General features: G+C 47.9%; 2 protein-coding genes across 3 annotated transcripts in view; one reads left to right on the forward strand and one right to left on the reverse strand.

Annotated features, from left to right (window-relative positions):
* Window positions 1–22,906, reverse strand: part of Cwf19l1 (CWF19 like cell cycle control factor 1) — a 299,806-nt gene that overhangs the window by 194,414 nt on the left and 82,486 nt on the right. The window lies entirely within an intron of this gene.
* On the forward strand, window positions 10,203–22,179 carry LOC142851201 (stearoyl-CoA desaturase 4-like). Of its 2 annotated transcripts, XM_075975096.1 has the most exons (6): window positions 10,203–10,250; window positions 10,733–11,009; window positions 13,996–14,126; window positions 15,654–15,859; window positions 17,717–17,949; window positions 21,261–22,179. In XM_075975096.1, the coding sequence occupies exons 1-6, from the start codon at window positions 10,227–10,229 to the stop codon at window positions 21,458–21,460; spliced, it is 1,071 nt and encodes a 356-aa protein (XP_075831211.1). In that variant the 5' UTR covers window positions 10,203–10,226; the 3' UTR covers window positions 21,461–22,179. The 2 variants fall into 2 exon arrangements, with proteins under 2 accessions (XP_075831211.1, XP_075831210.1); XM_075975095.1 differs by lacking the exon at window positions 10,203–10,250 and having other exon boundaries at window positions 10,648–11,009.

Here is a 22,906-nt window from a genome sequence, read left to right on the forward strand (position 1 = left end):
TTTGTTAAATATGGTAGAAAAATACAAGCAATGAACGTTTTTAAGTATATGAACCAGGTTTCATCAACACCGAGACTCTTGTCTTTCACAAGGTAGTATCAGGAGATTGAAAAGGCAGATTGTGCTCAGAGCCTAATGCTTAGTATGAAACGAGTGTCTTCTGCTGTCAGCAGGACTGAGCCGGATCCAATACTCTAGACCCAGAGCAAAGGAGCCCTTACACGTCAACAATAAGACAATGAAGATATAATAATAAATATATAATAATAATATCTGGTATTAAAATAAGGTATTTGGCTGGGCAGTGGTGACACATGCCTTTAATCCCAGCACTTAGGAAGCAGAGACAGGCAGATCTTGGTGAGTTTGAGGTCAGCCTGGTCTAGAGTGAGATCCAGGACAGGTTCCAAAGCTACACAGAGAAACCCTCATAAAAACAAAACGAAAAAAAGACCCACAGAGGGACGGTAAGTACACGAGGGTACTTGGTTCCGTAGCCCTCAGTTTACACTAAGTCACATAAGGAAACCCCCCATTTCATCTAACGCTGCAGTAGTGGAAAATCAGAGTAAACACCAATTGCTGGTGAGGACGTGCACAGAAAGTCACATCCACGGACAGAAATCCGAGGCTACATCTCTGGAAGGTATCAGCTGTCTCCCAGAGTTAACAGCATACAGCTACCAGCTCACCGACCCACTTCTAGGTGCCCATCCGCAGCATGGAAACGTGTCCACACAAAAACTTGTACGTGAGTGTTGATAACTATTACATAATGGTGCAAAAGCAGAAACAGTCCGAAATGACAGCAGCAGATGTCTGGACATAATGTGGTGTATTCATACAGTGCAGGATTCCTCAACCATAACTGAGTACGAGACTCAGCATTTTTCTGAGTTAGACACAAGACACTGTATGACTCTAAACGAAATGTCTGAAATAGGCAAATCTAGAGTCAGAAGACAGAGTGGGAGTTACCAGAGGCCAGAGAAGAACGGAAAGTAATGAGCCCTCTTCTGTGGTAAGTAATGAACATTTTCAAGTTTGATGGTTGCCCCGCGCAGCAAATATATGCTAGAAATAGCTAATCATAAATTTTATTTTTTCTATTTTTGTTTTTCTGAGATAGGGTGTAGCCCCAGTTGTCCTTGAACCCTCTCTGTAAACCAGGCTGGCCTCAAACTCAGAGATCCACCGGTCTCTGCATCCTGAGTGCCATGAACCAACATAGCCCTCCCTGGTTAACCATAGCCCTCCCGGGTTTACCATACTCCTGGTTTACCATAGCCCTCCCTGGTTTACCATAGCCCTCCCTGGTTTACCATGGCCCTCTCTGGTTTACCATGGCCCTTCCTGTTTACCGTAGCCCTGGTTTACCATAACCCTCCCCGTTTACCATAGCCCTGGTTTACTAACCTTTAAATAAACTTTAAAAGTGATTTTATGGCTTATGGGTCATGTCTGATAGGAAACACTAAATGAAAGGAGTAATTGGTGCTCTGTTGTTTCAAGACTGAGAGTCAAGTGAAAATGTACTAAGAAAGCACCGGGGAAGGTGCTTTGGTCGAAGGACACACTCTACTGTATTCTGTTTAATTCCACAGTGATGTGGTTTCTGATCTCAGACTTCAAAGATACAAAGACGAACCACGTGACAAAAAGCAGCTGCTATAATGTAGACTCTGAGATGACAATCTTGCCACATCAAATTACAGTGGTTGGGAAGAGCCAGATACCATCTTTAGAAGCGAAAAGGGTTCACGCCCAACATAACCCAAAATCCAGTGCCTTTTGAAGCCGGACAGTCAAGTTCTGAGTCGACACCATTTCTCTGGTCAGCACTAAACTAAAGGCTGCATCTAACATCAGAAGAAGGTGATGGTGGGACCTTCCCTTAGGGCAGCTGGGTTCATTCAGAAGTCGTGAGTGTAGTGGTGCTTCAGTCTGGCTCCACAAAACCAGGTACAGTCACTATCACCCTGCATAAACTTAACTTTGTTCTGAAAAAAAGAAAAGTACAAACCCAGTTTACTCTCCCCTGCGATAGACCTTAGCGTTCCACCACACCTGAGTTTTAAGCCTGCCTCTCAGACCATATAACCAGTGCTGTCACTTTGTCCCACAGCAAGCATCTCAAGGGGAGCTTCTTCTACTGCAAATGTCCCCCTGCACCTCAGCAGTGGTACTCAGTGGTAAATGTCACAGGAAGTGGGAGTTCTCTTCTGTGACCTGTACTTAATGTTCTATGCCACAAAGAAAGCACTGACATTTTGAGGAAATGCCATAAACCCCAATGATAAGCTCCCCAAGGGACTGAGATTCTATCTGTTGCTGGAGGCAGAAAGAGCCTCCTCTGATGATGGCCCCTCCCACACTATCCTGCCCAGCCTGCACTGCCCAGGCAACAGAGAGCTCACAAAAGAGCATTGTATGCGGTGCTGACTCACGGTGATTTTGGTGCTGGGGACATCCAAGAGTCCATTAGCATCTTGGCCATTTCCCATAAGGAACAATAAGTAGTCAGGGCCTGACCTTAGAAGACTCCTTGAACAAGGAGAGGCAATGAGAGAAAATGGCAGTGAAAGGCATGACGGGCCCAGAACCACGCCTGCTTGCATTCTTATTACTTTTCATTAGAAGTCGAGGGGTGGGAAGAATAATTCTCCTCCAGCTGGAGAGATGGCTCAGAGGTTAAGAGCACTGGCTGCCCTTCCAGAGGTCCTGAGTTCAATTTCCAGCAATCACATGGTGGCTCACAACCATCTATGAGACCTGGTGCCCTCTTCTGGTGGGCAGGCATACATGCAGACAGAACATTGTATACATAATAAATAAATTAATTAAAAAAAAGAATAATTCTCCTCTGAGTCTATTTGTGTTGGTTACACTTGTTAACTGAGGTGTTTTCTCACTGTAGAAGCTAGGTGCTTTATTTATCTATTTATTTCTTAGGGCTGATGATGTAGGTTGAACTCTAGTCATGCATGCAGGATGCCCTGGATTGCATTCCCAACACTGAAAACCAAAACCAAAACAACCCTAACTAAACAGATGAATGACATTGTAAAGGCACCATACTGAAGGCCACAAATCCATGGCATACAGTATATTCGTAATACTGTTTAAGCACCATCATCATCACCATCATCTGTTTTTTTTTTTTTTTTTTTTTTTTTTTTTGGGACAGGGTTTCTCTGTGGTTTTGGAGCCTGTCCTGGAACTAGCTCTTGTAGACCAGGCTGGTCTCGAACTCACAGAGATCCGCCTGCCTCTGCCTCCCGAGTGCTGGGATTAAAGGTGTGCGCCACCACCGCCTGGCTCCGTTTTTTTTTTTTTTTTGAGTATTCTTTTTAAAATATTTATTTATGTGCATTGGTGTTTTGCCTGCTTGTGTATCTGTATGAGAATGTCAGATCCCCTGGAATTGGAGTTACAATTATGATCTGTCATGTGGTTGCTGGGAATTGAACCCAGGTCCTCTGGAAGAACAGCCAGTACTCTTAACCCTCTTAACTGCTGAGCCGTCTCTCTAGGCTTTCTGAGACAAAGTTTTTCTCTGTAGTGCTGGCTGTTTTGGAACGTAGTCTGCAGACAAACCTATCCCCTGTCTCTGCCTCCCTAGTTCTGGGATTAAAAGTGTTTACCATGGTGCTGGGCCTCATCATCTTCATCATCCTCACCCCAAAAGGAAACCCCAAGCTCATTCAGACGACTCCTCACAGCTTTCCCACCATAGCAACAACCAATATGCTGTCTATAGATCAATTGCTCTTCATACTTATTCCAGAAAAATTGTCATACAGCGTGTGTTTGGCGTCATTACAGTTCTGTGTGTTTCTTTGTAACAGGCCCCCAGACCTTAGCAGGCTCTCGGAATTGAACACACCAGCCGTCATGATGAAAGAACTACTCAGGCCACGGAACCCAGCAGGAATCCAGCATGGTCCAGCAGGTAGGCAGCAGCACCTGACCAAATGAAAACAAAGGTCATTCATCAAAGTCCATTGTTGTTGGAAAGTCTCTAAATGTACTGACCTTGCTTTTGGCTTCTGTAGCTCTCCTTCTGATTAGCAGTTCTTGCTGAGATATGACATCAACGAGAGTTTTTGTACTTACAAGTTCACCCTGAAAAAGGTTCCGGGCTACACTGGGAACCACCAGGTATAGTCACCAGCCAATTAACAATGACTTTCTACTGGCTTAAATCCATGTCCAAGTAAGTAGTCTTCTCCAGTAGATACGTGTTGTGATCTAGCTGCCCTCACTCCCCCTGACCAAAGGCGGAACTTCCTTGTGGTCTGTAATTGACAAGGATGTTTGTAATCTTTCTGGCCAGTGGTTTTCCTCAGAAGCAGTAGAGGTATAAAAGGCTTTAACTTGGGGCAAAATAAAGGTTGCTCTTCTTTCACCTGAAAAGAAGCCTCCGTGTCTCAATCCCGGCACCCCCCTGCCAATCTCGGCTATCCAGGCTGTGCCTGCAGTGTGGCAAGTGTAGGTCCCACTGAGATCTGGAAAGTGGGGATTCGTGAACGGGGTCTCTCCATCCGGATCATATTGGGGAAGGTAATGTGTTTTTTTTTTTCATCCCCAGAGCTATTCTGAGGGACACCCTCCAAAAGATTAGCAAGTATAAAGAGGCAAGAGGTGACTTGAAAACCTCAAAAAGTAAATGAAACTCTTAAGACAACAAGGCACGGAAGTAACAAGGAAGACAGCTGAAGATTTTGTACAAACAATAGCTCAAGTTAGCCCTTGGTTTATTACAGGAGGGGGTTTAAATGTTCCAGACTAGGAACAAGTCAGGTCAAGTCAGATTAAAAGGAGTTCTTCATCCCCTGAGATGCTCTGAGGTATGCCCTCCGAAAGATTGGCCAGTAGCCAAGTATTAAAGAGGAGGCAGGAGGGTGAATTGAGGGCCTCAGAAAGATAGAGTGTATACAGATGTATGTTATTATGTTGATTGTGTTGTCTTTTGTGTTCTGGACTGGAGAAAGACATTTGATTCTGGGAACTGCTAAGAAAGATATTTTGACTTTAAAATATGGGCCTAAGGATTTGAAAGTAGGGCCCCTTCAATAGTAAGAGAGACCTTGGAATCACCGCAGCTGTGATTGCGGTTTCGGAGTTGCTCTTTCCCAGACTGTGCAGACAGCTGAGACTGTCAACCAGCTGGCTGAAAGAGTCAGCAATGCTTTGTATATTCAAAATGGTCTTAATGGACACAGTCAATTGGGCATATTGACCTTGAACCAACAAGTGGCTCTGGTTCAGGAGCAAGTGGACTGTCTTTGGACTTTTCAACAGTTAATCATGTTATGTGTGTTACTCACGGCACTGTATTGCATGCTTCTGCTACAGTTATGGAACTCAACCCTCATATGAGAGGGGTTTGGAATACTGCTTTTGTTAATTTTATCACCCAGTTAGTGCATGCTAGATGGTTGCAGTGCTGGTCTGGCTCGTTGGCACCGTCAGTCCTGGGGATACTTGGTTTAGGGCTATGTGTCTGGGGAGCCACGGACTGGCAATACTTTGGGGGCAGGATGCCACCTAAGACAGGGAATATTAGAGGGCAATGCCCCATGACAGGCAAGGTATTCCACCCAAAGTAACAAGACAGGCACCTTTTAAATAAAATGGGGGGGGGGTTTGAGATCTAGCTGCCCTCACTCCTCCTGTCGGCAGAATTTCCTTGTGGTCTGTAATGGACAAGGATGTTTGTTATCTTTCTGGCTGGTGGTTTTTCCACAGAAGCAGTAGAGGTATAAAGGCTGTAGCTAGGGGCAAAAGAAAGGTTGCTGTTCTTCCGCCTGAAAAGAAGCCTCTGTGTGTCAATACCCCGCCAGTCTCAGCTGTCCAGGCTGCGCCTGCAGGGTGACGGATACCATGTCTTCACACTGTGGCATAAATCGTTTTTCAGTCCTCTTTATTATTAACATTCTATTGTATTTGTGGTGACCCCCCCCCCATTTTGAGTACTTTGAATACTACACTTGGCACATTCATGTGCAAATATTTCAGCACTTTCTGTTGATTTGTGTACACAGGAATGGGATTTGTCCTGTGATAATTCTGTTCAACCATTTGTGGGGTAAACAGTTTTCAACAGCGGCTGATGCGCTCTGCATTTCCACCTGCAATGACAGAGTGTCACCCATGACTCTCCACCATAACATTTGTCCCCTTTTTCTTTCCCCTTTGGGGTAGAGTGGAAGCTGCTAGTACTAGCAGGATTCCTTTAGCCATGCCTCCAACCTCACCTTTTCCAGACCAGGCAGTGTGGCGACTTCCCTGGATCACTGCCCCCTCCCCCACCCGAACCATGTGACACCGTAAACTGTAACTGCACTGGTGACCTCGCTCTATTAAACTCCAACTCCAACACAGATTAAGCCGAGGGCCTGAGATAGCATGAGATAGCAGGAAGCAAGCAACGCTCGCTCTCTTTCGCCAGGACTGGCCCTCTGCCAGCGTCTGCCGGCCACTCAGCAGACAGCAAGAAACAGGTTTACGGCCCCTCCCGGGGTTACTCTCTGTCAGTACCCGCCCCCAAGCTCACCTGTGTCCACTCTGCCCACAACGCCTGGCCCCACGCAGCCAATCAGTAGCCGTACCGGTCTCTGTCCCCGCCCGCTCCAACCACGAAGCTCTGCCCCTACAGCCTGCCCGGAGGAGCGCGTGAACTTTGCGGTCACAGGTGAAGCCGCTGAAGAGCTTTCTAGGGATTGCAGTTCCTTGGGCCCTGCAAGGCCAGCCCTGCTCTAGCACAACCAGTGACCTTGAGAGTGGGCTCTTGTCACCAGCTATCTCCAAGGAAGGGAGGCCCTGGCAAAGTCGTCTACGCAGTGCAAAAACTTGGGGCGCCAGAGGCCCAAGCGCCAGGAGTTAGCAAACAAATCTCAAGTTGGGTCGTGCTTCAGAGGAGAGCTCGCTGCAAAGCACAGCGTTAAAGTTTTGGGGAGCTTTCCGTGACACTCGACATGAAGGGGCGTGGAGTGGGCAGTGGGTGGGAAAAATGCAGAGGAAGCAGTGAGAGTTTGCATTGAGTCTTTTTTTGTTTGTTTTTGTTTTTCGAGACAGGGTTTCTCTGTGCTTGTTAGATTCTTTGGCCAGGAACTTTCTGAGTAGGCCAGGCTGGCCTCAAAGTCGCAGAAATCCAGCTGCCTCTGCCTCCCAGGTGCTGAGTAGGAATTTAAGTTTTGTTTTTGAATTCGAGTCTGGCTTTGTAGCCCAGGGTGCCCTCAAATGGATGATCCTGCTTCAACCTCCTGACTGCTGGTGTTCACAGGGCTGTGAGATCTGTTTGTTTGACCCAGTTGCTAGTAATCTCTTCCAACTGTGTGTTGGAGGGTTGACCTGCTGCTCTGTGCTTTTCCCCTAAATCAATATAAAACAAAACCCATGGAGTTCCCAGCTACTCTTGCTGAGGCAGGAGAATTTGTTGTTCCAAGCCAGCCTGAGCTACATAATGAAGCCTTGTAGAAAAACCAGGGCCTGGGGAATGTAGCTCAGTGCTAGAGCACTTGCTTGTCATGCGTGAGGTCACACGTTTGATCCCCAGTGCAGCATAAAAGTACACACAAACAACACAAAAATTGCCATAAGTAAAGTTACTGAAGAAAATAGTTTCTCGGGAGTGGATATTCCTGGGTGACAAGGGTGCCCATATTTGGCTTTATTACATGCTAATAGCGTGATCTTCAGAACAGAGCAACGTCCAGGCTCACAGGCGCTGAGTTCCCATTCCTCCTCTTCCTCACCAGCACTAAGTGACGCCATACCTCCTTTCACAACATTTGTAGGTTTCTCCAGCTCTCATTTAGGAATCATAGGTCAAGCAAATTGTAGTACTCTCTGGTCCCTCATCATATTCCCTAACTCGTCCCTCTTCTCTGGGAAGTGTTTATTGAGAAATTAGCACCTATAAGAAATTCTGTAAAGAAGTGGTGGTGGCGCGCGCCTTAATCCCAGCACTCAGGAGGCAGGCGAATCTCTGTGAGTTCGAGGCCAGCCTGGTCTACAGAGCAAGTTTCAGGATGGCCAAAGATACAGAGAAACCCTGTTTTGAAAAACAAACAAACAAATAAATAAATAAAGCAAGCAAGAAAGAAATTCTGTAATGAGCTAGAGAAAGCAAGGAAAGGTCAGGGTTCCTGCCGTAAAGGAAACTTATGGTTTATTGATAGGTGAGAGGTGCGTGCTTCCAACAAGTTCACGTGTGTGTGAGTGTGTGTGTGTGTGTGTGTGTGAGTGTGTGTGAGTGTGTGTGTGTGAGTGTGTGTGTGAGTGTGTGTGTGAGTGTGTGTGTGTGTGAGTGTGTGTGTGAGTGTGTGAGTGTGTGTGAGTGTGTGTGTGTGTGAGTGTGTGTGTGAGTGTGTGTGTGTGAGTGTGTGTGTGTGAGTGTGTGTGTGTGTGTGTGTGTTTTTTCCAGACAGAGTTTTTCTGTATAGCCCTAGCTGTCCTGAAACTCGCTCTGCAGACCAGGCTGGACTCAAACTCACAGAGATCCTCCTGCCCCTGACTCTGCCTCCGCCTCCCGAGTGCTGGGTCTAAAGGCCTGTGCCACCACACCGAGTTCTCAATATACCCATTAAAATAAAATAGTGAACAAAGCAAAGTGTGTGTGAAAGCAGAAGGAACGGCAGTCCCTCACCATTTGATGAGGGAGGGAGGGGATGGGAGGGGTTAGGAGCTTTCTCAGAACAAGAAGTTGGACATGCTTGCCCTCATACAGTTTCCTTTGCCTAGGAAAAAAGGGGTGTCTATCTCAGGAGACCCGGTGAATGCAAAGCTCCCGAAGTTTGAACTTCCTTGCTCTGCCCTGGAGCTAGCGAAGACGGACTGTGGAGTCTGTTTGTCTTGGGACTCTAGAGCAGCACCGTTCTGAGCAGGGTTTAAGAGCTTGAACCCTGGCATCACACGGCTGTGATTAGTTTCTAGCTCTCCTGGGACCATGGGTAAATTATTTGATATCTCTGTATTTCAATTTCCCCCTCCTCAAAATGGAATCATAGGTCGTGGGGAGATTTTAGCAAAAGCTTTCTAAGTTAACTTGTAAGAATCGCTCGCTGCTCTTATTCGGCATGCCCACGTTTGCCCCCCCTGCTGCTTGTAGACACCTGTCTGGATTCCTGCCTTTTCCTTATTGAAGACTCTCCCAGCCTGATGGGAGGTCTTCACACCTCCCTGCTGAAGCAGATGTTCCGGAGGCAGAGGCATAGGAAAGGGATTGGATACTAATATCTGGAGGTGGTTGTCCCCTGTGAAACACGTCCTGTGACTGAGCGTGGGCTCAGGCTCTCAGCTCTGTGCGTGTGACTGCAGGTGTGAGCTGGTCAGAGCATTCTGGATTTCTGGTGAGCATCCTGAGCAGGTGGGTGGGGAAGAGTCACCACTGGCCTTTGGTGCTAAGTAAGAAGGCAGGCTGTGCACCTGCTCTTGTCTCGAGATCTGGGGGTGGAGCCCAGTCCTCCCTATGACACGTGTTCACACAATACTCCTGGTTGAATGGAAAGAGAAGACGGAATTGTGATGGCCACCAATGAGATGTCCCTACTGTGCGAATACCACAGTGTGACACATTTGCCACGCACATGGGTCAGTCTGGGTTTAGATTTGGTCTTCTCCTATTTTGAGAATGGTTTATGTGCTCTCGGAAGCTTCCCCAAGGGACCCAGGAGAGAGAAGCAAAGGGCTGTCTGCCGTGGAGACAGCAAATTTCTGGGTGCCAAAGCTGGAAAGACAAAAAAAGAAACAAATTTCCCTGGCCAAAGTTTGGAAACGGGCTGGAAATACTCTCTCTAGGAACAACTGGAACAAAGGTGGCTGTCTTAGCATGTGCAGTATTTCATGGCCTTACCTTAGGTGACTGCAAGCTTTGCTGGCTGTCCCCTCCCCTCTCTCGCCTTCAGCCTTCATCTCCTCGTGGGGCAGCCTTGACTAGTCAGCTCTGAACTCTTTATCCCTTGTTGGTGGTCACGATGTATGTCTGAGCAAACACCAGACACAGTCACCAATGACCATCTCTACCTACCCTTTAAATCCCAAGCCTGGAGAGGTCCCCACACAGCAGACTGAGTGGTGATGCCGCCTGTACAGCTAGCCAGGTACACAGCACACGGTCACCTCCCGACTCAAAGTTCCATCCATCTTCAGTCGCTGCAGACCTGGATCCCAAACTGCACTCAGAGCCTTCAGAACAGGATCCAGGCTTCCGGGGAGCCAAGATGACGGTCCACCTGCCACAAGAGGTCAGCTTTTCCCCAGGGATTTCCCACAGCCCAGGATCTTTAGCACCAGGTGGAATTCTGGTGAGCGGTTTGTAGGGACCAGAGCTGAGAGCGGCAGAGGCATCTTGAACGTCTTTTTGGATTTGCCTGACCTTCCAAGTGAGGAATGTGAAGTTTATTTTGGTAGTTGACTGTGAAGAAGAGAAACCCCAGCCAGCCAGTACCTTTCTGCATACCTGTGTGTTTCCCTTTATCGTTGCTAGAGGCACAAATATTTTACCCACGCTCCTTCCCCCTCACCTTGAGGTTTTACTGTCAACACGTTTTTGTGTAGTTTCTAGGGACTTTTTTCTGTTCCACCTAGGGGTGTACCCTATCTTCATATGATCTGGACACTGGGGCAAGGGTCTGTGCCTCTACTGTCTTGGCTGTATTACAGGGGCAATAGATCCCTTAGTACCCTCATGTACCTGTTCTTGACTCTCCACTCTCTCTCTTTGAAGATGTCCAGCAACTGTGGCTCTACCACCATCACAGAACCTCAGCCCTGGGGTCAGCAGAGTGGAGAAGAGAAAGTAGATAAGATGTTCCTCCACCCAGAAGACATCCGTCCTGAGCTGAGAGAAGATGTACATGACCCCAGCTACCAGGATGAGGAGGGGCCCCCGCCCAAGCTGCAGTACATCTGGAGAAAGGTCATCTTCATGGTCCTGGTGCACTTGGGGGCCCTGTATGGGATCACATTGATTCCCTCCTGCAAGGTCTACACCTGCCTCTTCGGTGAGCAGCTCCCCTTGTCTTGGGCCAGTACCCCAGCTTTCTCTCTACTTTTGAATGAAGTAGACTCTGACTCATAAAATTAGCCTCTCTTTATCTTGATTTTTCCCCGAATCTTCTCTTCATTTCCTGAGATACTGGTAACTGGACTGGGAACAGAGCTTTGTGGGATTGGGATACAGAGTGTCAGTCTTGGGGGTCCTTGAACTTGGATGTTAAAGCCTATGAAGGGTGGAGAGACAAACACGGCAAAGAACTGGCAGTCTCTGAAAGAGCTTTTCTGTTCAAAATGTTTCCTGTCTTAGCATTGCCTGCCACAAGAAAACTAAGGCCTTTTCTGGGAGCCTGATGAGCGGCCCCATGGGCTGTTTGCTTAGTCAGGAGACAGAGCAAGGGGAGACTGTTCAGAGGGTTGAAGAGGAATAACCCACAAAAAAATCTGTACATGATTCTGGACAGGTCAGGCTTCTTAGACCCAGGGGAAGGTGAGGCAGCCTCCATACAGTCTGAGTGCTCAGGGGTGTGGCTCTGGTGCTCCAGGTAGGTCCTGTCAGTCAATGAGATATTCCTCAAATGAAAAAAGAGGGTCCAGAAAGGGTTCTTTGCATTCCTTGGGTAGTTAGTTCCTGTCCTGTCTCCAGAGACCCTGACAAAGGGCCAAGAACCTTCTAACCTTAGTTACTCTGTCTCCTATCCACCCCTTCTTGCCAGGGACAGCCAGGCACAGAGAACAGAGTCTTGAGAAACCCTGATGGTGGTCAGGCTGCTGTAACAAGGAAGATAGTTGCTAATCTGTCCCTTGTCTGCTAGCTCAACCGCTCAGGAATATATGAGTGTGAGCTGATGCGGGGCTGTCCCGGGACACATACCTGTGCCTTCAGGTGGTTTAACTTCTGACTCCTGATTCCCCGATTAGGAAGAGGGGACAGGGCTCTGCAGGCCAGGGCCCCTAACTATTTTTTGAGGAATGGTGCACCTGGAAGACACAGGACTTTCAGGTAGCTGTCTCTAGGAGGTTAGTGATGTAGAAGTGGCTGTCCTGTTCTTGGCCTCTTAGTGCCTCCAGCAGGTGAGCTCTGGTCCTTGAAGCTTCATCTCGATAGTTCTGTGGGTGCTAGGGAAATACAAGAGAGGTACCCTTTTTAGGGCCATAGTTTTTGCAGGTATTAATGGAAACAATAATGCTTAGTCATGTTTAGGAAGGTCGTGTTCTCCAGGTTGTGTGTTTTCCCAGCCTTTCTCCTAACTCAGCTACTTTGAGAGCCTTCTCTCCTGCAGGAATGTTAACCTGGAGGGCTAAAGGGGAAAACCCTCCAGACCACTATGGCCTCAAGCAGTCCTTCCCTGGGGGGGGGGGGGTCACTGAACTAACCTACTTGAACCGAGCTGTCTGTCTGACAACAAGAGGTTGAGAAGCACAGACCACACAGTGTTTGGGGTCTTGTCCAGGTCCCCTTGTACTTACTGCTTATGCTTGCAAAGCCAATGTACCAGAGACACCTGTGACAGGAACTAACACGGGCACTTTTGGGTTCTGAATCACAGAACTCTGGCTTGTCTGCAGTTCAGGGTCAGATCATACATGTGGGAAGAGCTCAATCTAAACACAGCCAGAGCAGCAAATCATTTGGGCCTGGTCCCAGCTCAGAGGGACTGTGACCAGAACCTTCCTTGGCAGCACACTGGCTCAGTGATCTTTGTGGTGACCCCGAGAAGGAATGGGATGCAGCAGGAGTGGGGAGAGGCTGTTTGGGAGACTGTTATTTCCTGGTCTAGAAGGACACAGTTTATACACTGTATGGTGACTTCAGCCTGAGCTACGTATGCTTCATGGTTCTAAGGAGCCTTGGTTTCCAGCTTCCTACAGGAGTAAAGCACCGTTGAAAGTCTCCTCCAAGCCCCAATGGGGACAGCCTTAGTCAGGGAACAGAGCAAAGGGGGACTGCTTCCTTCCCTATTAACAATTGTGCCTTCTAAGCCTTTGACTTCAAAGATGGTGAGGTAGGACATGGTACCCACCCTTAGACCATGACACAGGTATAACAGAGTTGACTTGCCCTACTATGGGCGACACCAGCTGCCAGCTTCAGTGTTACCCAGCATTATACTGGCAGCGAGCATCCAGACAGACAGAGAAACATGGCATGGCAAAGGAAGGGTTGGGATCTCGGCATGGATTTGGGCAGCTGGATGGCACAGCTGGAACAGTGCCTTATTATCAGAAAACTGAGCTTCAGTTGATGGCTACAGTTTGCCATAGTGAGATTCTGGGTAAACATTTAGCCTTTTCTATGGTCTACTTCTTCAAGATGCAGAAGTGATCACACCCACCTCTCAAGGTGTGCAGTAATTGTGAAAACATTAATACTTTTGGTGATGCTCAGGTCACAGTGAACACAGCTCTGGTAGGACTGACTCACCCTGAGATGGGCATGCTGCCTGCCATTGGATTCAAACGCTGTTGTCTCAGCTGGTGAATCGGCACAGGCCTGTGATCTCTCAGTATCTCTTCACATTTGGGGTTGTTGTAATTGATCAAACTGAATTGCTCTGATTTCTGTTTTTCAAGGCACGGGGGGGACTAGTCTGCGGCCCTGAACAACTTAGAGGAAGGTCAGAGTTGAAGGGTTCAGGGGTACCACCCCTGCAGACAGGGAGAGTCTGTCTTGATTCCTTTCTTCATTTCTGGGGCTTCCGAGCTTTCCTTCATATCTAGATAGAGGCCATAGTGGGGCTACTCAAGTGTTCGAAGCCACAAGAATTTCTGGGGCTTCCGAGTTTTCCTCCATATCTAGATAGAGGCCATAGTGGGGCTACTCCAGTGTTCGAAGCCACAAGATAACAAGACCGAGGCATGCCAAGGTTCAGGGAAAAGGATCTCCACTAACTTCTGAAGAAATAGCAGACTAGAGAGTCAGGGAAGGGCCCTTCCACCCTAGGCCTGATAGGACCCGCAATGATTGGTGACTCTCCTGCCATCTCCTGACAGGAATATTCTACAACATAGTTGCTGGTTTGGGTATCACAGCCGGGGCCCATCGCCTGTGGAGCCACCGAACTTATAAAGCACGGCTGCCCCTGAGGCTCTTCCTCATCCTGGCCAACACCATGGCTTTCCAGGTGAGAAGCTGGTAGAAATTCCATGTTTGCCCTGTGAAGGCTGGGGGAGTGTGCGGCAAGTTAGCACCTCCAGAGGAGCCAACTAGACAGCCATTATCCTCATCACTTTCCTGTAGTCAGCACAAGAGCATGCTCAGTACCGAGGTGCACACAGCATGGGACATCTCAGAATCAGCAGGATGGGAGACAGGAATTAACTGGAAAACTCTCCAGGTATAGGGTCACTGTGTTCCCCAAGTTCCCCACGTAACATACTGTATGGGTTGTCTGCTGTGGTTGGGCTGCTTAATTTATGAGCTGTGGCTCATCAGCCAACCGCAGACATTGGTTTCTTTGTTGGTTTGGTTTGGTTTGGTGTTTTGAGACAGGGTTTCTCTGTGTAGCTCCAGCTATCCTGGAACTCACTATGTAGACCAGCTGGATATTCACCTGCCTCTGCCTCCCAGGTGCTGCGATTAAAGGCGTGCGCCACCACCACCTGGCTTGACTTGGGTTTCTTTAATACTTGGTGAGCAAGACAACTCAGGAGTCAAGTGGGAGAAAAAGTGATCCGCCACAGACTTGGGGACTGCTGCAGATATGAAGAACACGTCAGTGCAGGCAGCCTTTGTGACACAGATGAGCTTGTTAAGTTCTCAAAATGTCTTAGGAGGTTGAGCCCCATTTTGTGCTTGGACACTAGGAGGCCGGACAGGGAAACACTGTGGTCCTATGAATGACTGTCGTGCTGGGTAAGCCAACTGTGGAAACTTGCCGAGGCAAAGCTATAACAGAAACAAAGGAAAGGATCAGGGGTCTGACTTTGCTGTTAGACTCCAGCAGGGGACTCAGGATAGCTGTGGCATGGGGCTTAATCTCAACGAGAGGAAATGGCTTGGTGAGACTTGAGTTTCTCAACTTATGTACCTAGTCATTTCTACCCTAACAAAGTATTCCTCTGATGTCCTGGGGGGACAACACCGAAATAGAGACGCTGACACATCTGGGAAGGGATGGAAGGAGTCACACATGAGCCAGAGGTTGCTTGGGAAAGGACTGAGGCTCATGAGTTACACAGGCCCTGATGCCAGCTTGGGTGAGTTGTCACCCGTAAGGGTATCCGGAAGAATATCCCTGTACCTCTGTGATGGAGCAGCATCCTGGGATACCAGGGCACCTGTCTCACGGTCTCTGGACCCAATGCTCAGGATTCCATCAGGAGCTTGTCTCAGTTTTTCCTCAAGAGCTAGCATTCCCACCCTGCCTCTCTGGGCTTGTGGACTTCGTTGCTGCTCTCCTCTCTGTCTCCCTATCACACAACAAAACGAAGCAGCAGTGTGATTCCTGGGGCTGGAACTGTAAGTTGCTTTCTTCCATAAGCTTCAGGGGCAAATATGCAGAGGATGGTGTTCCTCAAGGCCTCCTTTAGGCCCTAGTCCTGGGGACTTTTGTGAGGTGAGGGTCTTGAGTCTTGCAACCTCTGGGTGCTGGATTCCTCCAGGAGGGTTTCTCTTCTCAATACTGGGGTCCTCTTTCCTGTTCCCTCAGAATGATGTGTATGAATGGGCCCGAGATCACCGTGTCCACCACAAGTTCACAGAAACACACGCTGACCCTTACAATTCCCGGCGTGGCTTTTTCTTCTCTCACGTGGGCTGGCTGCTCGTGCGCAAACACCCGGTCGTCAAAGAGAAGGGCGGAAAACTGGACATGTCTGACCTAAAAGCCGAGAAGCTGGTCATGTTCCAGAGGAGGTGAGTGAAGAGGGGTTACCCTGGGAATGTGGGGTTTAGGGACCTTGCTTTTTCAGAGCACATTAACTAAGAGCTGAAGGATTTCACTCAGTGTGCATACTGGCTGTCGTTCTGAAACACAGTTCTCGAATGTCTCACAGGCCCACAAGCAGGGAGTATTGCTTTTTCCTTTCTCTCTGAGGTATTTCCATGAAACAAATTGAATGAGCCAAATGTTCATTGACTTAGAATAATCATGGACACAATCACAGAAATAATGGAGCCCTTTGGTTCGAAAGGGTCATAGCCTAAGGCAGGTATGCAAATAAGTGTGAAAGGTTTGTGGGCCAAGACTGCGTAGTAGGAACGCAAGGGGAGAGTTGCTAGAAAAAGCAGCCTTATGAGCAGCAACGATTCTGATGTTTGTGTGGGGACAGGGACAACACACCCAGTGCACAAGACCAGCTAAAGCCTGAGACTAGAAACTCGGGCCATCTCCTGGAAGGAGCTCTCTTGGCATCATGTGGCAGAGATATGCTTCAGAGGGGCTGCCCCAATACAGGTGAAAGTAGCCCTTGCTTGACAGGTGAAGATCAGGGAAACAGGTTAGCTGTGGAAGTCCCAGGCCAGGAAAGCAGAGGTAAGAGTGGAAAGGGAAGGAGCTGGATGCAGATGATGTAGAAGAAGGTGAACATGAGACCACTTAACAGATATCCATCAATTCCCTTGGGATGTCAGTGGTCTGCAGTGAAGAGTGAGTAAAACCTCCAAAGGGTCATAGAGGCCAGTGGTGGCACATGTCTTTAATCTTAGCACTTGAGAGCCAGAGACCGGAGGATATCTGTGAGTTTGAGGCCAGCCTGGTCTGCAGAGTGAGTTCTAGGACAGGCTCCAAGCTACAGAGAAACCCTGTCTCTGTAGTAAACTCTAGAAAAACCAAACCAAACCAACCATTCAAACAAAAACCAACAAAACAAAGGGACAGGGAGCTGCAGTGGCCGAGGGCCCTCAGTTTGCCTCCTGAAAGGCAGAGCAAAGATCTGGGGGTGGCAGCAGGAAAGGAACACTTGTCACACATTCTGTGTCAAAGGTGGAGGTGGACTCAAGAAGGGATCCCACAGACAACTGGACAAGAACCCAGGCAGTGGAACTTAGCAGATGAGTTTGTGGCTTTAGGCTGACTTGTTTGGCCAACATGACTTTACACTTTGTCAAAATGAACAATGGACTTCTAGTCAACAGACCCATGTCCTAACCCATGTTCCACTAGTATTCCTTATCTAAAGACAAGGCTGGAGAGATGACCGGGGAGGGGGAGACATCCACAGGTCCACCTGGCACCTCAAGGTCTGAGCTGGCTGCAGATACCCACAACCCATGTCATGAGTCTTTTTCTGTCCCACCAGTCAGCTCCCCAATAATGACATTTTGTTGATTATGAAAGCTTGACCTATAGTTTAAGCTTGTTTCTAACTAGCTCTTATAACTTAACCCATGTATTTTATTTTATTTTATTTATTTATTTTATTTTATTTTTTAAAAAGATTTATTTATTATGTATACAGCCTACATGCCAGAAGTGGACACCAGATTTTATTACAGATGGTTGTGAGCCACCACATGTAAATCCAGTTCCAGGAGATCCAGTGACTTCTTCTGACCTCTTTGGGTACATGCACATATGTGATACAGGCAGGCAAAGCACTCATATACACTATATATTTGTGTGTGTGTGTGTGTGTGTACAGGGTGAGATAACATATACCCCTCCTGTATTCATAGTGTAAGAGAAGAGACAGCCCAGCCCAGTGAACATGGACTTCTCAAGTGTGCTTGCGGCCCCTCTCCACAGACTCAGTGTGTGGTCTCTCCCAATAGGTACTATAGACCAGCTGTCCTGCTCTTCTGCATCATCCTGCCCACACTGGTGCCCTGGTTCTTCTGGGGTGAAACTCTTCAGCACAGCTTATGCGTCGTTACTTTCCTGCGGTATGCTGTGATACTTAATTTCACCTGGCTGTTGAACAGCGTTGCCCATCTCTATGGATACCGGCCATATGACAGGAACATTGGCGCCCGAGAGAATGGCCTGGTTTCACTGATATCTTTGGGTAAGTCATCAACTCACACGGAGACTACATGAGGTGGATTATTGATTAGAGCATTAAGGCTAAGCCAGAGACTCCAGATTATAACTTGTATGATTACTTTGGATCTTGGGTTTCTACTCTAAAATGAGTCCTAATCCGTTGGTTTTCATTTTCCAAACCATCACTAATTGAGACTCAGTTCCTTTAACGCCTCCTTTCCCAGTCATTTCTGAGTTAGGTTGCATTACTGGGGGGCAGCAGATATGTGAGTGGAACGGTACCATCAATGGAGAGTAAAGCTTTCTGTATGCAGGCCTGCTGCATATGTAGGAAAAAATAAAGGTAACCTTGTTCCGTCAACCCCAGCTGTGCCCCACTGCATTTCCCGAACCTTCCTCTAGCTTTCAAGCGCTTTCCATTGTATATTGTCTTATTTGATCTGTGTTGGAAAACAAAAACAACCTACTCTACACAATTCTGAGATTTCCATAGAAATGGCATACGATGTGAAATACGCATCCTATCAGAAATAGGCAGATATATGTCCTGTATTGGTGAGCAGAGTCGACACAGTGAGTTTCCCCAACTCCAGAGTCGTTATGAGCTCAAAGTGACTGCCAGGCTCTTGCTTAGTCTCTGTTGTTATTCTCCTCTCTATATCTGCTCCTGTCCCTCTCACCTCATCCTTGACGGCCCTAATCTTTTTGTTTTGTTTAACTACCTGTCCCATAGTCATAGGCTCATGTTCTTTGACAAAGATGACCATTCTCCATAGCTTTCTTTGGCTAGCTCTTCCTGTCCTAGCCGTTACCCATACAGCTAGCCTCTTCTCCCCAACTCAGAGACTGTGTGTGTGTGTGTGTGTGTGTGTGTGTGTGTGTGTGTGTGAGAGAGAGAGAGAGAGAGAGAGATATTTCATGTATGTGTGTGTTAGAGAGAGATTCTGTGTGTGTGAGAGAGAGATTTCATGTATGTGTATGTTAGAGAGAGACTTTGTGTGTGTGTGTCAGAGATTTCATGTGTGTGTGTGTGAGAGAGAGATTCCATGTGTGTGAAAGAGAGAGACTGAATGTGTGTGTGAGAGAGTGAGAGGGGGGAGGGAGGGAGAGAGACTCTGTTTTAAATGCCAGCAGTGGGGTCTGGTTAGGTCTCACTCAGTGCCTCCCAGTGAAAGCATGTGTGGAATTGAGTAACCGTGTGTTAGTACCTTAGCCACAGCACACAGCGCGGTGCACAGGGGAGTATCCCTGTTTGGAGCCATTTGATTGGCAGGAATTCCTTCACCGTATTTGTTTTCTGTATAACTCCCATTATCTCAAGGAGTATTTTTTAAATTTATTTTTATTTTACTTGCATTGGTGTTTTGCCTGCGTATATGTGTGAGGGTATGAGATCTTGAAGTTACAGACAGTTGTGAGCTGTCATGTGGATGCTGGGAATTGAACCCGGGTCTTCTGGAAGAACAGTCAGTGCTCTTAACCACTGAGCCATCTCTCCAGCCCCTTGAGGAGTATTTTGGTGTCTTAATTTTTAGCCAGGGTCTCATCAGGGTCTCACACGTAGCTCTGCATAGCCTGGAACTCACTATGTTGTGGATTCTTTCAGAGTTCAGCTATGTGGAGCCTGCTGGCCTCAAACTTACAGAGATCTGCCTAACTCTGCCTCCTGAGTGCTCAGATTAGAGGCACACACCACTACGCTCTGCTTTTGGGGATATTTTTAAAAAGATTTGTATATATGTATGTGCATGAGTGTTTTGCCTGTGTGTATAGGGTATATACCATGTGCATGTGGTACCTGTAGAATTTAGAAGAGGGTATTAGAGCCCCTGGAACTGGAGTCACAGATGGTTTTGAGCTACCTTGTGAGTGCCAAGAACTGGATCATGGTCCTCTGCAAGAGCAGTGAGTGGCCTTAACTGCTGAGCCTCTCTCCAGACCCTGGGCTTATTTTTCTCAACTTAAAAATGTTTTAATTAGTATGTATTAATTACATGTGATGACGAGTGACATTTTAATTAGTATGTATTAATTACATGTAATGACATTTTCATGCATGTGCATGGTTCCCACTATTCTAACCCTTCACCCTCTCGTGCCCCTCCCATTCCTGGTAGTCCCCTTCCTCGTCCTAAGTAGTCCGTCCTCCTACTTTAATATCTTCTACATGTTCATGGCCTGATGAGTTTTATTTCTGAGGCGCATGGGAGCACAGGCTGAGAGTTTCTTCCCTGAAGCACGGACACTGGCAGGTGGCTAGACCACCATAGCTCCTCAACCATTAACTGTGTGTAAATCCTCAGGGAGGGATGGCGCCCCAGGAGCCCTTCCGCTTGCTATGTTGGAAGGTTGACCAGCTCTTAGTTAAATCACAGCTGCCGTGAGTTTGAGATCACCACAGCCATTCCATGCCCAGAAGTTGGTATTCCACAACGCCTCCACCCTCGCCCACCACTTCCTCTGGCTCTTACCATTCTTTCCACTCTTCTGACTTCCTCTGGAGCTGATTTTATTTTTGGGGATTCAATGGCTTTTCTTCGTCACTGTCTCCCTCCACCTGAAAAGGGTCAACATTGTTGGAATTAGTTCAGAAAGAAGAGCCATGCAGAGAACAGGAAAACACCACACAAATTACAGAGATAATTTCAAATCCAGAATTTCTGTTTCTCCTTTATCCTGCAAGATGCCCATCCTAGGAGTTTCAGAATCTCAAGTTGGAGAGAATGTCCGAGTGCTTTCAGAGTTCCGTTTTCTGAATGCCTCCCCTACCCTAAGGTAAAAGCTCAGTGGAAAAGCAGTCAGAGCAGTATCCAGTGAGCCAGGGGTGGCTGAGGAAACTCCCGTCATTGGCCAGGACTCCTTCCTCTGTCCACCTCTACCCTTCCAGAGAATAGCGGTTCATGGGGAACAGTATGACTTACTCCATCTAAGAAGCATAGCTACAATGGTCTCCTCTCCTCTGCCCTGTCCTAACCACAGGCACCCAGGTGCAGACCCCATAGAGCTTGGGTCTCTTTCCTGAGGCTCTGATACTTTCTACCATAAAATCTGTTTGCACAGACCTGGCTTCTCTCCCATCTTTTTATTTTATAATAGAAACTTCCTCTGACAAAGGCTCCCAGACAGGCATGTGTGAGCAGAGCCCATCAGCCGCTTTCCTGAGATTCCTCTGAGGGCATCTGTTCACTTTAGAATACAAGACTGTGGGTTCATCTGTTGACTCAATAGTGAGCTTCTTCAAGGTTTGAGGTACACAACAGGTCAGAGGTGTGCTAAGATCAGGAGGCAGCAGTCACCGAGCCCCCTAACTGCTCCCCCATGCTTCTCTTTCAGGCGAGGGCTTCCACAACTACCACCACACCTTCCCCTACGACTACTCTGCCAGTGAGTACGGCTGGCACATCAGCTTAACTACATTCTTCATCGACTGCATGGCTGCCCTGGGCCTGGCTTACGACCGGAAGAAAGTATCTAAGGCCGCTGTCTTGGCCAGGATTAAAAGAACTGGAGATGGGAGCCACAAGAGTGGCTGAGTTTGGGTCATCTGGGCCTCTGTTTGATAGACCAGCTGGGCCAACATTGAGTGTTCTGTTACTACTGAATAGTGCTACCAAAGCCCACTCCTGAACAATTATTTGGGGGGGGTTGTAATGATTGTTCTGTCTCTTTAAGAGACAAGCCACACCCAATCCCTCCCCCATTCATTGAGGCAGGCTGATCTCCAGCTTCCAGCCTGAGCTCTTTTCCTGCCCCTCTCTTGAAGAGGCAGCTTCCGCCTCACTCCCCACTTCTCCCCTTCCCCCTTTTCTATCTCTCTCTTCTCTTATCTCTCCCTCTCTCTCTTTCTCTCCTCTCCTCCTCTTTTCCCTTCCCCTCCATAACCCACCTAATAAATGTCCAACTCCACTCTGTATGGTGTGTCTATCTCTCTCTCTCTTGCCTGCCCCCCACCGCCACATGGAGATATGCCACATGTTATTGTGCGCCGTCCCTGCCTGGCCGGGGACCAGCCACCTTTGGAGACCTGCCAGCGTGGCCTCGTGTGCAGTCCCTACCTAGGATCGGCTGCTCCTGCTGCCCACTGCCCACTCCTGGGGTCTTGCACCTTCCTGGGATTCTGCAGCAAGCTGCCGGGGACTCGCAGCAAATACATTTCATGGGTTAGGGTCTTTCTCTGATCTACTGGGCTCTATAGACCAGGCTGGCTTCCTGCCTCTGCCTCCCAATTGCTCGGATTAAAGGCAAACGTCACCATGTCCAACTCTGAAAAATATTCTTGTCAAATATTCAAGGCAATTCTCTGTTATGATGCTAAGCTACAGATCTCTCTCTCTCTCTCTCTCTCTCTCTCTCTCTCTCTCAATCTCTTCCATCCCTTATGCTTTGTTCCTATTATGCTTGTCTTTCTTTTCCCCTTCATTGCTTCCTTGAAAAGCAGCTGGTGAGTGCTTGGTCTATCTTCCAAAGGCTTCACAACCTTTCTGATGTCTCAGTGTAAGGCAGTTCTCTGTCTAGGTATTTCCCCAAAGCTAGTGATACAACAAAACCTTTTAGGAATGATGGAGGAAGGTCATTGGTTAAATAAAAAGAAACTGCTTGGCCCTCATTGGTTAGAATATAGGTGGGAGGAGTAAAAAGAACAGAACTCTGGGAGGAAGAGGAAGTGAGCTCAGACTCCACAGCTCTCCTCTCGGGAGCAGACGCCTCAGAGAGAGATGCCATGCTCCCGGCTCCTGGGCAGACACACACGATGAAGCTCCGACCCAGGATGGACATAGGCTAGAATCTTCCCGGTAAGCGCACCTAGGGGCGCTACACAGATGATTAGAAATGGGCTAAATTAATATGTGAGAATTAGCCTAGAAGAGGCTAGATAGAAATGGGCCAAGCAGTGATTAAATGAATACAGTTTGTGTGTTGTTATTTCAGGCATGAGCTAGCCAGGCAGCCGGGGTGCTGGGGACGCAGCCCCGCCGCCC

The sequence above is a fragment of the Microtus pennsylvanicus genome, chromosome 5 (genome assembly GCF_037038515.1).
Source record: "Microtus pennsylvanicus isolate mMicPen1 chromosome 5, mMicPen1.hap1, whole genome shotgun sequence".
Taxonomy (NCBI): Eukaryota; Metazoa; Chordata; class Mammalia; order Rodentia; family Cricetidae; genus Microtus; species Microtus pennsylvanicus.